The following is a 17460-nucleotide window of genomic DNA, read 5'->3' as shown; positions in this document are numbered from 1 at the left end:
ACTTCAAGGAGTTTACAAATAACTGAATCAGAACTAAGACAGCTATTTAAAAGAAGGTAGTTACTAAATACAAGAGATAAGGCATGTGGCAAGTGCTTTGCAAATAGAAAGTGTTGTGAGGATTGTTCTAGAATGGGCCCCTCGTTCCTGACATCTCTTTTTACCTACAGTTAGGAGTAATAGAAAAAGAAAACAGTCCCCGAGATACTAAGAAAGGAGGTAATGAATAACCCGCCATTAGCCATAAGACCTTGGGCAAGTTATATAGCTTTCAGCCTCAACCTGCTCCCCTAATAAATGGGGATTACCCAAATCGACCTTTCAGGGTTATTGGGTAGATCAAGCTGGTGATGAGGGAAGGAAACATACAGCCTTGTGCCTGACAGGAGCAAAGGGCTCAATAAACCGACTCCTTATTAGCACTTATTTTCAACTTCTCTGAGTGATTGTGAAAGGAACACTTTGTGTAGGGCTATTTTACAGGGTCCTATTTAGGGGCACGGCTACGCGGTACAATTTCCATAAGGAACGCCCTACAGTCCCCTACTCGCGCCCTTTGCCCTAACCAAGGACCAGAGAAATTCGAGCTCTTAGAGCGAAAACGGAGCCTGGTTTCCTCTCCGTAGACACAGAGGGAAAGCGGTCGCAGAAGCCCAGGCTTCAAAGAAGGGCTGCCCGGTGGGGGGTCGCGGGTAGGGGGACTCAGGCGCCCCGCCCCGAGCAGGACTCGCCCCCGCCGCTCCGTCCCCAGCGCAACAGCAGAGGCGGGTAAGTGGGCTCCGAGGGGCGTGGGACGACCGCATCGGGTGTCAGGGGCAGGGAAGCCGGGGCGGGCACAGCGTCCGTCCAATCCCTAGCCGTAAGGGCGGCCTCATGAATAAGCAACAAAGCGAAGCGCCCTCCCCCTTGGCATCGCAGACCGAGGAGCGGGCCGCCACCGCTGCAGGGGCCGCCGCGGGGATGCCGAGCGCGGGCGCCGCCGCTCTCTGCGCGCTGCTCGGCTGAAGGCGCACAGGTGAGGACGGCCCGGCTCCTGCCACCGGGGCGGCCGTGGCTGCAGACCCAGGGCCGGGCAGAGACGGAGCCCCAGCCCTGGGCAGCGGGGGGTCGCCCGGGAGCTGTGCTGTCCGGGGAGCGCGGCAGTCAGGGGCGCGCCAGGCGTGCGCCCTGCGCCCCACAGTCGGAACGCGGTGCGTGGCGCGGGGTGCACAGGGGCCGCTCCGCGAGCGCTGGGCGCGGCGCAGGCCTCGGAGCACTCGCCGCACTCTTCGCTCCAGCCCAGCCCAGCCCAGCCTCCCCGCTCCGCACCGGCAAGCGGGCCTTTGTGCTGGCGGAGCTTGCAGGACTAGCTGCTTTTGTGTGGGCTTCTCTTTCTTCTCTTCCTCCCCTCCCAGTCTCACAGCGGTGATAGAGAAGTTCCCGAAGGCTGCGATTTGCTCTTTTCAAAGCATCGATCGCAGTGTCCCCGCTGCCACACAGTGCCCAGCAGCTGAGGAGCCAATGAGGGCTGGCTGCGGTGGCCACCGAAATGTGTTGTTTGTTACTTTGCAGAAAACAAACAGTTGAGTGCTTAGCGCAGAGATGTCCCTGAACCTCCTTACTCAGACCCTGGCCGGGCCCCCAGCAGGAGGATGCTCCTTAGAAAGGGCCTGCGGATTAGACGCGGAGGTCAGGCTCTGCCCGAGATTCCAGGACGGTTGTTGGGAGGTGCTGCCTGGAGGTGCCCAGATGGCTCGCGTACGGTCCTGGGCACCGGCAGAACCTGACCTGTGTAGATTCTGAACATGTAGAGCCCTGGCTGGTGAGGAAGCAGCCAAGGACTTTTAAAGAGTTGGAGTTCTTAAAGAGGAGAAACCTGCCTTCCCAAGCTGATCCCAAGGGTCTGCCAGGATCTTGGCACCTCATTTCAGGGCAGAGCTGCTGTGGAGGAGAGGAGAGAGGCTGCTTTAAAGTGTCTGCCTTCATCGTTTGGAAGTTTTAGTTTGAAACTTAAAGGGGAGAGGGAGTGGTTCACAATTCCACCCATAGACCCCTGAAGGATTTCTTCTATAGGGAGCAAAATGTGTGGCCAGAATTTGCATGCCTCCCCCTCCTTTTTGTGTATTTCCCTGGTCACAAGGGATGCTGTTGTGCTCCAAGGAGTCTCATGTAAGCCAAGAGCCTACAGAGTCACACATCGACTTCCTCACTCGCCCGCAAAACCTCACCAGCATCTATTGAAAGAAACTCAAAACCGGGGTAAGGTGCCACAGCATCAGAACGTTGGTACTTATTTTTTTACACACAGTAGAGATTTAAGGTAGACTTACTTTTATGAATAAGGCAGGGTTGTCACATTTGTCCTAAGAATGAGCCAAACACTTATGCGGCAGACTTGATACGGATTGTGTTTATTCACAAAACTCCCCAGGCTGAGGGAGTCTAATGTAGCTACAGCAACAGCTAACTAGGGAGATGCGGACTTGTCTTTGTTTTCATAGGAAGTTTCTCACCATTTTGTTCTGGCATTTCGTGCTAAATTTTTCAAGGTCATAATTTGGTTCTACAGATACGGTTTGGTGCTAAATATAAGGATAGCATCAATAGGAGGAAGCTGGGCTTACCTATTTCCACTCTTCTACTAAAGGTGTACTGCACTGTTTATTCAGCAGTTTGCCTGAAAAATTTGTGTGTGGAATTGTATTTTTGTTCACTGAATTTTGTTTATTCTCACAATAGGGAAGCTGGTGTTCCAAGGGAACCTGGGTTTAATCTCTGTAAAATGAAACTCATTTCCTACTAAGATGCGTGGTCAATCCTGGTTTTTTTGTTTTTTTTTTTTCCTCTTGTGTCTACTTGGTGATTATAAGAAGAGTGTCTGAATCAAATTTCTGCTTGAAATGTTACATATTATGTTTATTCCTTGACATGTCTACCTGGGGATTGGATTACCTTCTCCTTAAATGCAGCTACTACTTAGAGACCTTGTATAGCAAACGAGGTTTGTGAAGCACAAAGAGCAGAAATGAAGTGTCAGATTGGGTCATTGAAAATAACTGTATGATGGATGGACAGGAGCTTGCTGATCAAGATTGATTAGGGCAGGATTCTGCAAACATCAGATAATTCCCTGGCCACTTTGTCTGTATGAGAAGCTGAAAGGCGAGGCTCAGGGACATAGCTAGGAGGAAAAAGGATGTTATGGATGCTTCAAATTGCTCACATTTCTGTAGTTTGAGGGCAATGCATGTCAGAACCACGCTAATATGACTTAAATTCCTCAAACCATTTTCATGTCTATTATCACTTGCTTGGTTTTTCTTCCACCTTTCGAAGAAAACAGAATAAACATTCTTGTCACCATTTTGCAACGAGGAAACCACGTTTCAGTGGTTTTGCCTAAGGTAGAGCTGGCACTTCAAGCCAGTGTTTAAATCTTCAAATCTTGCTTCTTTTACTAGGAATAAGATGATGTGGGCGGGGTGATAAGCACAGACATCTTCACTTGTCTCCAGTGCTACATTGCAGAGAATGGAGCTGTGGGCTCAATGTGTAGAACTTAGTTGTGACCTGCAGGAACGGGAAGCCCTGCGCAGGGAGTTGCCAGAGTAACCATCTGAACCAGCCCACTTACCCTCTTCCTGGGGGACCATGCTTTTCCTTGTGGTTACTCTATTCTCCCTCCTTCCTCTGTGGTCAGACATGCTGCTGAAAGGATCATCAGTCATTCCAGCTACTTAATTTATAGGGAAACATGACGGGTCAGATGATCTTAAAGCCACTGTATCAGGCCAAAACACAGTGAATCGGAAGGGTACCTTAATGCTGTGTGCCACCGTTGGGCTAATAGGGTCAGAGTCTTGATAAGCCTTGCTCTAGACCCGTGGTCAGCAAACTGCGGCTCGCGAGCCACATGCGGCTCTTTGGCCCCTTGAGTGTGGCTCTTCCACAAAATACCACGGCCTGGGCGAGTCTATTTTGAAGAAGTGGCGTTAGAAGAAGTTTAAGTTTAAAAAATTTGGCTCTCAAAAGAAATTTCAATCGTTGCACTGTTGATATTTGGCTCTTGTTGACTAATGAGTTTGCCGGCCACTGGACTAGACAAATGAAAAAGCTTTGGCAGTGAGGGCCTTCAGGATTACAAGAAAAGGTAAGGCAATGACAAATTCATCTTTGAGGGTCAGGAAAAACACAAAAAGGAAAGATGATCAAGACACAGACAAGGAAGGGAAAGAGTTTCCTGTTCCCTCATTAGTCATAGAATCACTGATTGGGTTTTTAAAGGTGAGATAGTCACTGGGAAGCAAGTCGACCCGAAGCTCTGAAACTTGTCACTTGTTACTGTTGATCTAGTTTTTAAAATGAAATAAACACTGAAAACCTAAAATATAGCAGAGATAAGAACACTGAAATTATTACTATTATTAAAATAACACATTGACAACGTAGCCAAAATGGACTACATGAAGAACATGACATACAATTATATATGGACTAGAGGCCCGGTGCACAAAATTTGTGCACTCAGGGGTTGGGGTTCCTCAGCCTGGATTGCAAGAGGGCGCAGGCCAGGCTGAGGGACCCCACCAGTGCATGATCGGGGCAGGAAGGGACCCGGAAGGTTGGCCAGCCGGAGAGAGACCGAGGGAGGGCTCCAGGGCGTGTTCGGCCTGTCTCGCTCAGTCCTGATCAGCCGGAACCCAGCAGCAAGCTAACCTACCGGTTGGAGTGTCTGCCCCCTGGTGGTCAGTGCACATCATAGCGACTGGTTGATTGGTCAACTGTCTGCCCCCTGGTGGTCAGTGCACATCATAGCAACTGGTTGACCAGTCAACTGTATGCCCCCTGGTGTTCAGTACATGTCATAGCGAGTGGTTGAGTAGCCTTAGCATATCATTAGCATATTATGCTTTGATTGGTTGAACGGCTGTACTACTGGACACATAACATATTAGGCTTTTATTACATAGGATAGACCATGAAATGTCATTGAAAATCTTACAATATAACATGGAGACTCTGCTCACATTCTTTTTCACATTCTTAAGTGGTTATTTATATTCACTTCACGCCAGCAAATATTTATTGAACACCTCCTCTATGTGCCTAGCAATTATATGGCAAGCAGAGGAAGCTAAAAGATCAGTGTTTGTATGGAAGGAACATAACCTTATTTAAGGCGACCAGATTTACAGACATAATTATTTGTGCTAGAGAACGTGGGAGAAGGGTGGGAAGAGAATGGGTGAGGCAATTTTGTGACAAGAGTTAGTACATAGGATGTGACCTGGGGGAGGCCAGGGTGTGGTTACCTAGGGTAGGGGAGAAGGAAGGAACTCTGACTAGTGTGGTGCCATTAACAAAACTTCTGAAATGAGCCGAAACCGGTTTGGCTCAGTGGATAGAGCGTCGGCCTGTGGACTCAAGGGTCCCAGGTTCGATTCCGGTCAGGGGCATGTACCTTGGTTGCGGGCACATCCCCAGTAGGGGGTGTGCAAGAGGCAGCTGATCGATGTTTCTCTCTCATCGATGTTTCTAACTCTCTATCCCTCTTCCTCTCTGTAAAAAATCAATAAAATATATTAAAAAAAAAAACTTCTGAAATGAGTATGGCACAGAAGAGGGCAATATACCCACTTGGCGATGGTGTCTGTACTGGGCACTAGTGCTGTGGGGTTGCATTACAGATATGGAGCTTGGCAGTTGTATGTTTGGGGACCGTATGTATTTTCGGAAGGCAGAGAGTTGTAGTGGCAAAGGCAGGGAACTGGAAGTCTGATAGAATTCACAAGTTTAGAAACAGACATGATCACATAGGCAAGTTAATTCTCCTCGACCAGCCTGCAGTTTTCTCATCTAACAAAGAATGGGATGATGGTAGTACCTATCTCATTAGGTTATTGTTAGGATTAAATAAGATAATTTATACAAGGCACTTACAACACTTGACTTATAGCATCGCCAAATGGTAGTCATTTTTAATTCATTATTGTCATTTTTATTCTTAAGAATAAACCACTGGATTGTATGAAATGGATTGGAGAGGAGAGAGTCTGAAAACGATAATTAAGAGGCAATTAAAATAATAACACTTCAGTGATGTGTCAGAAGGGACAATTCCAAGATATATTGTGAGGAAGGATCCACAGGAGTTGTGAATCTAAAATATAAAGGAGAGAAGAGTTCAAGATGACACCGAAGATTTTTGATTGAGTTTATTTTAAGATAATTGAGACACACAATTCTAATAAGCAATGAAATCTCTCCCCCTCTTCTCCCCCAGCAAAGCATAGTGTAGGTGAAGTGTAGATGAAGAAGATGGCATGTTTTAGGTGGCATCCAAGTAACTTCCAGTAGACGAGGAGAATCTGAGGTTAGGCAGCTTTCTTCCTGAAACCCCAACCAGCTATTTATGGTATTTGTGTTTATCCCAAGAAAATAAAAATATCAAGCAAATTGTCACCAGTTTTTTTTTTTTTGGCAAACTCCGCAGCCCTCCTATGTCTTGAGTACTCTTAGGGTAACACTCATGTTCCTTATGAATTACACCTGCAATCCACTTTACTTTGAAAAAAGTAGCATTGTCACTGCTGTGGATGTTTTTCATGCTGGTCCCCTTTTGTGTGTGTTTGGGTAATACACCGAACAACGCAAGTATAAATTCTAATTGGAAAAATAGTGACGGAGTGTTTTAAAAAACTGGTGATTAAGTCTAACAAGATGGCTAAGGCTTTATTTATTTTTATGTTGTCTTTCATGTGTCTTTGAAACTCGAGTATGCCTAGACTTGACACAGAACCAGAGTCTGGACTGTATCTATTTAAGATCGTCAGAGATAACGCTTGACAGGACAGCTTATCTGCCCACTGGTGGCAGAAATGCAGTCAGGACTGCTGAGCCATTAGCATACCTTGATAGCGAGTGATGGACAAGGTGCTCCTGACTTGCTCTGGCAGGCATGCTTTTTAAGCTGTTAGAAGCTAATATCCACGATCAGTTAGCAGTTGGGTTAGAGTTTCTTTATCTGAATTAATTTGCCCTGATGGATATAATAAAGGGAAAGCAGCATCCAAAGTTACAGTGTGAAGGAAACGTTAGAGAAATCTTCTTTTGTTTGTTTACTAAATATTCGTATCATTGAGACAAATGATTTTAATAGGCAATGAAGTCCCACCTCTCTCCCCCAGCACAGCGAGCCATAGACATTCATCTGTTTGTTCAGCCAATATTTACTGAGCATTTCCTCTGTGCCAGGGAGAGGATACCATGCCGAGGACAAAAGAAAAGGCCTTCAAAATATGGTTGCAGGTGGTTATATAGGTTTAGAAATACTGTCATTGAATTGACAATGGTCAGTCTTTTTTTATTTATTCTGTAATGTCCTGCAACTCCCAGTGGGGGACACCAAGCTCATGGGAGTGACTACGTGAAGCTGTTCTGTGCTTTGAAAGATGGAGGAAGACCTGGAACTTGAAGGTCATCTACCAATTTATCTGAGTTGCAGCATGTCCCCTGCTGCCATTTCTACAGGCTGTCTTTCCTGCTTCTTTTAGAGTTCAGGCGTCCTTTTGAATAGTGGAGAGAAGGAGCATATGGCCACAATACACAGACATAGAATAGACTATCAGTTCACCCCACTTTCCTGCTGTAATTGGATTTAGAAAGCAGGTGGCCAACACTTAATTACAGAAGGAAAGTCTTTTAGAGCAATGGCAGAATTCCTTCCACACAAATACTCTAAAGCTCAAGAGCTAGGTGAACATAAAACCTTGAAGGAAAACTTGGTTTTGGGAAGGCAGTTGAGATTATACTAAATCTTAATTCTTTGCCTCTCCCCTGCCCAGTCTGATTTGATCACAAAATTCTCCTCTGGGTCCACATAACTCTAGAACATATTAAATAAAATGCAAAGCATTCGTTCAATCATTTGGGTGCCTTGCCTACTCAATGGCAAAATTGTGGGAATATAAAGATACTGTGTTTTTATTTTATGTCATATAGATAAAATGTGAAAATGGAATCATGGAGGTAGAAGGAATTTCAAAGATTATTTTAACTCCTCATTTCGTCAAAGGAGAAACTGAAGCCATTTGGCCAATATCACATAGCAAGTTTTTTAAAATTTATTTTTATTGATTTCAGAGAGGAAGGGAGAGAGGGAGAAGGAGAGGGGGAGAGAGAGAGAGAGAGAGAGAGAGAGAGAGAGATAAACATCAATGATGAGAGAGAATAATTGATCCACTGCCTCCTGCAAGCCCCCTTCTGGGGATTGAGTCCGAAACCCAAGAATGTGCCCTTGACTGGAATCAAACCCAGGACCTTTCAGTCCGCAGGCCAACACTCTATCCACTGAGCCAAACCAGCAAGGGCTCACATAGCAAGTTTTAACAACAGTGAAGCTAGGAGTCAGGAATCATTTTTCTGATGCTAGTCCACGACCCTCTAAACTTTACTGCCACCATTATGGGCCTCCCCCCGCCCCCCCAGGTGTTTTTTTTAAATTTCCGATTTATTTATTTGTTTATTGTTTTTTAAATCCTCACCAGAGGATATTTTCCCATTTGTTTTTAGAGTGAGGGAAAGACAGAGAGAAATATCGATGTGAGAGAAACACATAGATTGACTGTGCCCAGAGCAGGGCCTGGCCTGGGGAGGAGTCTGCAACCAAGGTATACGCCCTGGATCAGAATCCAACCCGGGCCCTTTGGTCCACAGTCCCACGCTCTATCCACTGAGCCAAACGGACCAGGGCTCCTCCCCCACCCCCACTCCCAGGTTTTTATCCACAAGCATGGGAGCTTGTAGGCTAAGCTTTTAGGCCACACCCTCCTTTTTCTGGGATGTTTAGTAAGATTTCATGGAATGGGAAAAATATTTGTTTAGGAAAGGGCAGCTCTCTGAACAGATCAGAAATGAACCAGAGTCCTGCAGTTTTTTCATATCTTCCACTATATAGGGTTTCATAGTTCAACTTGTCTGCACAGAAATATGAAGGTGGAATGTCATCAACTATGAGCACTCATGCTTTACAGCTCTCATGTATTTTTGTTTTAAGGAAGGAAAATAGAGGCGGCAGGCCAACTACTGTTACCAAATCTGTTACCTGGGTACGAACCGGGATGCTTTGTGGCTCATCTAAAGTGATAACTAATAGCCCATGCCATTCCCTCTTTGTCAAATATCTTTTCCATATTCTCTCCTTTTAAAACAATGCTAGCTACACGACTGTATGTAATTTAATATTTAAATAAAATTGGTTCAAACCTTCATCCTACCTATGGGGAAATTTAACATCTCACTATCTCTGAGGATTCTTGGCAGGGGCTGGGCAGTGGCTTATATTTCTCCTAGTCACCTCTGGCTTTGATGTTCTTCTGCTGCTAAATTTATGTTCCCTGACATGCTGTTGCTTTTCTTTACTTGGCACTAGGGCGCCTCATGACATCAGCCCATTCCTATATTCTCCCAAAGTACTGTGGATTCAAGCTTTTTGTGTAACAGATTACCTCCAAACTTGATGGCGATAAATGTTTATTATCTCATCCCATTTCTGTGCAGTAGGAATTTGGGAATAGCTTAACTGAGTGGTCTGGCTCAAGGTCTCTTAAGAGGTTGTAGTTGAGATGTCAGCTGGGGCTGTAGTCATCTGAAGGCTTGACTGGGGCCAGAGGATCCGCTTCCAAGATGACTCATTGATGTGGTGCTGGGAGTTCGGCAAGATGCCTCAGCTCTGCATCCAGGGGTTCCTCTTTCCTCATCTAGAAAAGTTCAGCCTTCTTTTTTTCAGCAGCCATCGAGGACTAGGGACTTGACCTTTTCTCTGCTTCAGAAGGATCTATAAGACTAGATGGGATAACACTGTGAAAGCTTTGAACGCCTTCAGGGGAAAGGGCCTTATGAAAATGTGAAATTTTATATTTTATGTGTGCACACCACATGCTTAAACCAGATAGTTTAATGATTAGCCATGAAAGAAAGAAAAGGTTTAACTTTTATAAAGTTTCTTATTTTAGAATTTTCATTCGTAGGTTTAATTTTCTAGCATACCTGCAGCATCTGAGAAATTTCTGATGATGGGAAAAGAAAGGGCTCTACTCAGCCAAATAGATGAAAAAGAACTAAAACCTTTAAGTTTTTGGGAAAATGATCAGTTTTGATATAGTTTTAGTTGTGATGAGAGTGAGTAGTGTTTTTTTTTTTTTAATACAGTGAATCTTAATATTACAAGAATGTGTTTTCAGTAAAGATTGTTAATTAAATATGTGTATTGGTTCTCTTAAAATATTTATTTCTTTTAATAAATACACTTACATTAATGCTGACCTTTTCTCCCTACATTTTAAACATGAAGGTTTTGCTTATAATTTTTATAGTTGTTGTAGAGAAAAGAAATAATTTTTTAAATTTAAAGACAATTTACTTGAAAACATTTACATATTTTTATTTTATTATTATTATTTTTAAAAACATGGAACGCTTCATGAATTTGTGTGTCATTCTTGCGCAGGGGCCATGCTAATCTTTGTATCATTCCAATTTTAGTATATGTGCTGCCAAAGCGAGCACTCGTTTGTATTTTTTTAAAAACTCATGAATGTAACTGGTATTCAGCATTTTGTGATGACATCTACACTAATAAAAGAGAAAGATGCAAATTGACCATACCTTCGTGACGCCCACCAGACAATCAGGAGTGAGTATGCAAATTAACCCAACAAAGATGGCAGGTTAATTTGCATACACAGGTGTGGAGCAGCCGGAGGCAGGATGCTTGCGTCATCGCCATGGCGATGACGCAGGTGTTCTGCACCGTCCCAGCCACTCCGAGCCTCTGGGCAGCGTGGGAAGGCAGAAAGGTGGCTCCGGGCGGAGTGAAGGCAGAAAGGCGGTTCCGGGCCAGAGCAAAGGTGGTGCCGGCAGCCAGGGCAAGGAAGGCCCATTCTTGCACGAATCTTCGTGCATTGGGTCTCTAGTATATATAACAGCCTAAGCGACTGGTTGTTTGGTCAACCGGTCAGTATGATGCGCACTGACCACCAGGGGGCAGACACTCAATGCAGGAGCTGCTCCCTGGTGGTCAGTGCGCTCCCACAGCCAACCTCCCGCAGCCAGCCAACCTCCGGCTGTCCCTCCCCTAGGCCAGCTGGCCAACCTCCCACAGTCCCTCTGGCCCCAATCGGCCCTGATCACCAGCCAGGCCTAGTGACCCCCACCTGTGTGCTAATTCGTGCACCAGGCCTCTAGTTTTAAAATATACTTAAAACGTTCTTTGAATGTAATGTAAGTAAATGTAAGATTTACTTTTTATATCCTGGACATTTCTGCAGTCACTTGACTACATGATGAATAGAGGAATTTGGGGAGAATAATGCGACTCCAAAGGTAGTTTATTTCAAGTAGGTATTTAGGAAACAATGAACTGAGTACTTGAACTATGTGTACCTTTTTCCAGAGAGCATCACATTAAATCAGCTGCAGAATTCAGAAGGGAAAAATGAACTGGGTTATCCATGTCTCAAAGGTACAAAGAAATAGAACAGTCCTCTCTTACACGCCATCTCTGAGCATAAAGTCAAGGAGATGATTTAACTCATGGTTTCAAAGGGGCTTATTTACAAAATATATTTATATGACAGTTTGATGCGCTTTGTTTTTCTGCAGGACTCAATCACTGCAGTTGTCAACTCTGCCATTTTATGTGCACATTTCTCTTCCACTATGAGAAGTCCAATAGTATTGTACATCTGCCTGGCTTTCTGTAGCCATCTGCTTCTCAACGGTGCCACACAATGTTTGGCCTTCCCCAAAGTGGAAAGACGGGAGATAGCACATGCTCATGAAAGAAGAGGGCAGCCTGAGAGGATAAACACGGATGACCTAGAAAATAGCTCCCTTGCTTCAAAGGGCACTCCCCAACCCGTGGTCTCTGAAGATCCAATGATAGTGTTGGCGGGACCATCAGCAATGCCGTTAAATAAAGTGTCCCCTCTTAACAAAGAAGCCCATTCTACAGGAGCTGGGCTCATGCAGCCCAATAGCCCTGGTGTCGACACTGCTACTGAGCCAGTGGTCCCAGCGCGGGAAGAAGTGGTTGGTTCCAGCCAGCCAGAGAGAACGTCTCCCGAAAGCCTGCTTCCCAAGGCCGTGGTGAGCAACCCTGTCATGGCAACTGGTTCTTGGAATGTGGACGAGAAGGAGGAGCTGTTTAGCAGTACCAACACTGAGCCCACTGGAGAAGGGACTGCCGAAGCAACACAAGGTTTTCTGAAGTCTGTGGACAATCAATCGTTTACAGCTGAAAGTCAGGGAGGCGTTAGTCTGGGGCATCCACCTTCATCCTATGTGAACGCGAGCAAAATACCAACCACCGATCCAAGGACTGAGAAATTTGAAGCAGACACAGATCAGAGGGTAACTCCTTTTCCTGGTGCAGAGCCCATAGCGGGCACTGAGCCCGGAAGCCTCAAGTCTGATAGGGAGAAGCCTTCACAGATGACAGCTGGTAATACCCAGGCTACTGCCACCACGCACTGGCTTGCAACCTCCGAGGACAGCCTGAGTGTTGAGGCAGAAACTGACAGCCTGCTGGGAGCCCCAGAAGTCACAGTGAGTGTCAGCACAGCTGTTCCAGCGACCTCTGTCGCAGGCGATGAGTGGGATGACACCAAATTAGAGAGCGTAAGCCAGATAAAGACCCCAAGGCTTGGAGACAATACAGAGATTCCGATGAGAATGGAACCGTCTCCGACAGCCCAAGTAAGCCCTCATGGTGTGGAAGGCGTGGAAGGGGACGAAGCTTTGACAGAGGCTGCACAGATGGGTCTGGGGCTGCCTGAAGGGGAGACCCACTCGGAGACGGCCCTGCTAATAGCACATGGGGAGGGGAGATCATCTGCCCTCCCGGATCAGATTGCCTTGACTCCCACCAGTCCGATGGAAGACACAAAAGTCTCTGTTGCGAACCCGTTTCAAAACACTGCCGACTCCCTGGAACCCACCACGGAAGACGATGCCATGTTTTTCTCAGAGACCACTGTTCCCATCTCAGACTATGAGTCTGAGGCTTATCAACCACTGAGAAATGCATTTGAAGGTAAAAGAAACAAAAAACAAGCTTTGTTTAATTTGGCGTGCTTCAATTTGGTTTCCTTATTTTTTTAAAATGGAAATATAATTGTCATTTAACATTGTACGAGTTTTAGGTGTTTTATTTTTTAAAAGTGACGATTTAAAAATAACTTCTCTATGCCACCTCCTGCCTCCATGGGAAACTGTCATCAGGCATGTGGTGGGCGGGAGTGAGGGTCACACCCTAGGTGTGCAGGATGCCCTATGAGCCTCTGGAGTGCCCCGAGCTTTCTACCCGGGTGGATTGCCTATAGCTTCCTGGTGGCCACAGTGCAAACAAACCACCCTCAGAACCAGAAATCTGGGAAGCCTAATTCCCAAGCAGTGCGTGAATTTTCTTTCCTAAAACTTCAGGGATTCGTGAGAATCTGAAATGACCCCATGGATTTTCCTGGCTGGCTGCTACAGCTGTGTAGCATTCAGTGCCCACATCCATCTGTGATGCCAAGGTTTTGTGCAACATGAGAGCAGTCCCCGCCTCCTGCCTTCCCCCAACCTCCCCGAGGTGTAACATTCACTGGGGAAGTGAGGAAGAGGTGATGGCGTGAGAGATAAAATATCTAATCTTTTTACCTGTAGGCAGAATCAGCCCTCACTTGGTGCTTATTATCAGTTATCCAAGGACAGAAACAACAAAGAAAATTAGCAGAGACATCCATGAAGCAAATATTAGAACCAAATATATTACTGGTAGCAACTGAATTTAAAGGAACTGTATTTTGTGCATTTTAGGATATTTAAGTACTGTAATTCTTTCACTGAGGGGTTATAGATGGAGATAGACGAACTCATTTTGTTATTTGCCTTAAAATGACTTCGGGTCTCTGTTAAAAAAAATAAGTTGTTGCCCTAATCGGTTTGGCTCAGTGGATAGAGCGTTGGCCTGCGGACTGAAGGGTCCCAGGTTCGATTCCAGTCAAGGGCATGTACCCTTCATTTGTTCAATATTGGTTTAACAAATATTTATTGAGTGTCCACTATGGGCCGCACTCTGACACCCTAGATATATATTAATAAAAAACCAAAACAAGAAAAAAAAAAAGGGCATGTACCTTGGTTGTGGGCACATCCCCAGTAGAGGGTGTACAGGAGGCAGCTGATCGATGTTTCTAACTCTCTATCCCTCTCTCTTCCTCTCTGTAAAAAATCAATAAAATATTCATTAAAAAAAGAAGTTATCTAAGTTTTAATGAAAAGCAAAAGTACACAAATAAAAATACATAAAAATTATACCCAAATAGGTATATATAGACCAGTGGTATTTAAATGGGGACAGTTTGTCTCTCCCCACCCCATAATTTGGCAATGTTTGGAGCCATTTTTGGTTGTCCCAGCAGAGCGGTGCTGCTGACTACTGGCACTAGTGGGTAGAGGCCACGGATGTTGCTACATACCCTACAGAGCACAGGACAGCTCCCCAACAACAAAGATTTAACTGAGCCAAAATGTCAACAGTGCTGGGAAGCCCTGATATAGACTTAATATTCTTCCAACACTTCATTATGAAAATGTATAAATATATAGGAAAATGTGAAGAAATTAGGTATATGTTTAAGTGGTATAATAAACAATGTAGGATACTAATTTACAGATGGATGTAAAAATACTCCTATCCTTGGTATTTTTTTTTTGCCAAAAAGCTTTAGGTAAATATTTATCTCATAGTATTAACTATATAGGCTTTTTTGACTTTGTTTTCCCCAAAAGAAGTTCATCTAGAAATAAGGGGGAGAAAAAACCAATACAGATAAGTCTTCTCCGCTGCCTCGGTTCTGCACTGCGTATGGCTCTTGGCCTTTACATGCGTGAGTGCTACCAACTGACAAGCCTTACATTTGTTGCTGATGGATAATATTTTTCTTTCATTATGTGTGGTTGGTTAGATAACAGCATGGACAAGGAAAGACAGTGTAACTTGCATATGCTCATTCCGATTTGTTTTGGAATATGTACAGCTTGTTACTTCTGCTAAGTAGACTAATTAATGGAAACTATCAAATTAGTAATATGTTTTATAAAATGTTATTGGGATTGAATTAAAATGATAAAAGATTGAATTTTACATGTCAAATTCATTTTTTTAAAAGACTGAAAAACCGCCCTAGCCAGTTTGGCTCAGTGGATAGAGCGTTGGACTGCGACTGGAAGGTCCCAGGTTTGAGTCCGGCCAAAGGCACATGCTCAGGTTGCAGGCTCAATCCCCAGTAGGGGGTGTGCAGGAGGCAACCGATCAATGATACTCTATTATCATGGATGTTTCTATTTCTCTCTCCCTCTCCCTTCCTCTCTGAAATCAATAAAAACATATTAAAAAAATAAAGTATATAAAAAACTGAAAGACCCACTATAATGTAAGTTTTCATAGAAGCTTCCAGAAAATGTTTTGTAAGTTGGTTTTTAAGTTCATGAAGAGAGTTGAGTTCACATGACCAGGAAGATAATTAGATATGACAGAACAAGAAGTTTACTTAAATTCTCTGTAACACTTTAAGGTATTCCTGGAGCATTAAATCATATAGTTCCAGATTATTCATTGCACAATTTAATCCATGATTCTTATGTATTAGACTTGCATTAGCTTCTATTAATGCAGCCTAAAAAGTAAAATGAGTTTGGTAATTGTCTGATTATTATTTTGAGTATTGAGTGTAGTCCTTACTTAGTTGTGACTGCCTCACTTTTAATGGTCAACTTCTTTTTATTTCTAAAACAAGCACAATGTCTGGTGCCTAGTAGGTGCTCAATAAATACTGGGTCAGTGAATGAGTAAATGAGGAATGAGAACTTTTCAGACTGAAATTATCCAATTTGTCTGCATTGTCCAAATTAATCAAACAGCTTCTAAATGTTCTTCATAGAGAAGCAATCAAATAATTCCTTTAGCTTAATTTTTTTTTTGTACCATAGAGTTAAAAAGAATGTGTGAAAAATTGAGATTGTTGGCGACAGTAGTTGAGGAATAGCCAAAAAACTTTCTACCCATTTTCTGGTGATTATAAGTATTTTTCAAAATTAAGTAATTCAAATGCCAATCATTTTAGTTCTCGGGACTCCTTAGGACATTATCTTTTTCAGGATATGCAATGATTTCTTGGTGTTTGGGGCGTTATGAACGGATGAGTACCCTGAGATTATCAGTCTTCGGATTCAGCCTGTTCTTCAGCTGGTTCAGTTGAAGATCAGGTTTTAAAAGTAATTATGATAATTAGTGTATTTTATTTCTACAGGAAGTAGAATGAGAAATGTGGAGAATTTTTCCCCAATTTTCATTTAGAAAATTTTATATTTTTTCATCACCATTTATCCCCCCTATACTCTCTTCCACCTCCACCTCTCCCCCTCCCACATCCCCACAATGTTGTCCATGTCCATGCCTTTTTTTTCTTTTTTAATTTTTTTGCTCAATCCCTCCCCCTCTACCTAGCCCCTCCCCCCTTCCAGCTGTCAGCCTGCTCTCTATCTATGAGTTTGTCTCTATTTTGCTTGGTAGAAAAATTTTGGATGTTATTTTAAAATTTAATTTAATTTTAAAAAATATATTTCTATTTTTATTGATTTCAGAGAGGAAGGGAGAGGGAAAGAGAGATAAAAAAATCAATGATGAAAGAGAATCATTGATGGGCTGCCTCCTGCAAGCCCCCCACTGGGGATCGAACCTGTAACTGGGGTATGTGCCCTGACTGGGAATCGAACCGTGATCTCTTGGTTCACAGGTCGATGCGCAACCACTGAGCCACGTCAGCCTGGCTGGATGTTATTTTTTAAATTCTCATTACTATTTATAGTTCTTACTCTCTTTTCTCTAACAGTAGTCACTTATTCCAAAGTACTATGTCATTTTGATTTCTTGCTATTTCATGAAACTATGACAATAGACTGTAAATTTATTTTTACATATTTGTTCTCAAAAGTGTTCATTATGCTTTCAAAAATGAGGGCAACATAAAGAATGCTTACTGCTTAAAATGATAAAACTATACATTATTATCCTTTTATGGTGGAGCATTGTCTTAGGTGCTAGAGGTACAAAAAGGGCAATGAATCCTGGCTCTCAAGAGATTTACAGTCTCATTGGAGAAAGGAAGAAGGAAGCAAAACTTAAACAATGGTACCAAGTGCAAATATGAAGTCTGTGTAAGAACCTTACTGTAACTCACATTGCCCTTTAACAGGTATGTCAGTACATCAAATATAAACATCTCTTCACTTCAAAGGAAAAAATAGTCTAAACTGGATGGGGACCAGGAAAAAGAACTGTTTGTATTGAAAAACCTACAAACCCTATTTTAAAACACATAAATTGTTTCCAAAGAAAAGTATTTTAAGTAATAGGAAGTACCATGATGTCATTAA

At 43.6% G+C, this 17460-nt stretch overlaps 1 protein-coding gene across 2 annotated transcripts in view; it reads left to right on the top strand.

Annotated features, from left to right (window-relative positions):
- The first annotated feature begins 894 nt into the window (after positions 1 to 894).
- ARMH4 (armadillo like helical domain containing 4) overlaps positions 895 to 17460 on the top strand; it is a 102311-nt gene continuing 85745 nt past the window's right edge. For both annotated transcript variants that reach the window (XM_079767637.1, XM_079767636.1), the window contains exons 1-2: positions 895 to 1015; positions 11641 to 13072. In XM_079767637.1, coding sequence (XP_079623763.1) covers positions 11698 to 13072 — 1375 coding nt within the window. In that variant the 5' untranslated portion in view covers positions 895 to 1015; positions 11641 to 11697. The remainder of the gene's footprint in view (positions 1016 to 11640; positions 13073 to 17460) is intronic.

The sequence above is a fragment of the Cnephaeus nilssonii genome (genome assembly GCF_951640355.1).
Source record: "Cnephaeus nilssonii genome assembly, chromosome: 4".
In the NCBI taxonomy this organism is placed as follows: Eukaryota; Metazoa; Chordata; class Mammalia; order Chiroptera; family Vespertilionidae; genus Cnephaeus; species Cnephaeus nilssonii.
The sequence above is the reverse complement of the archived record's forward strand: the minus strand, read 5'-3'. Positions and strand labels throughout refer to the sequence as shown.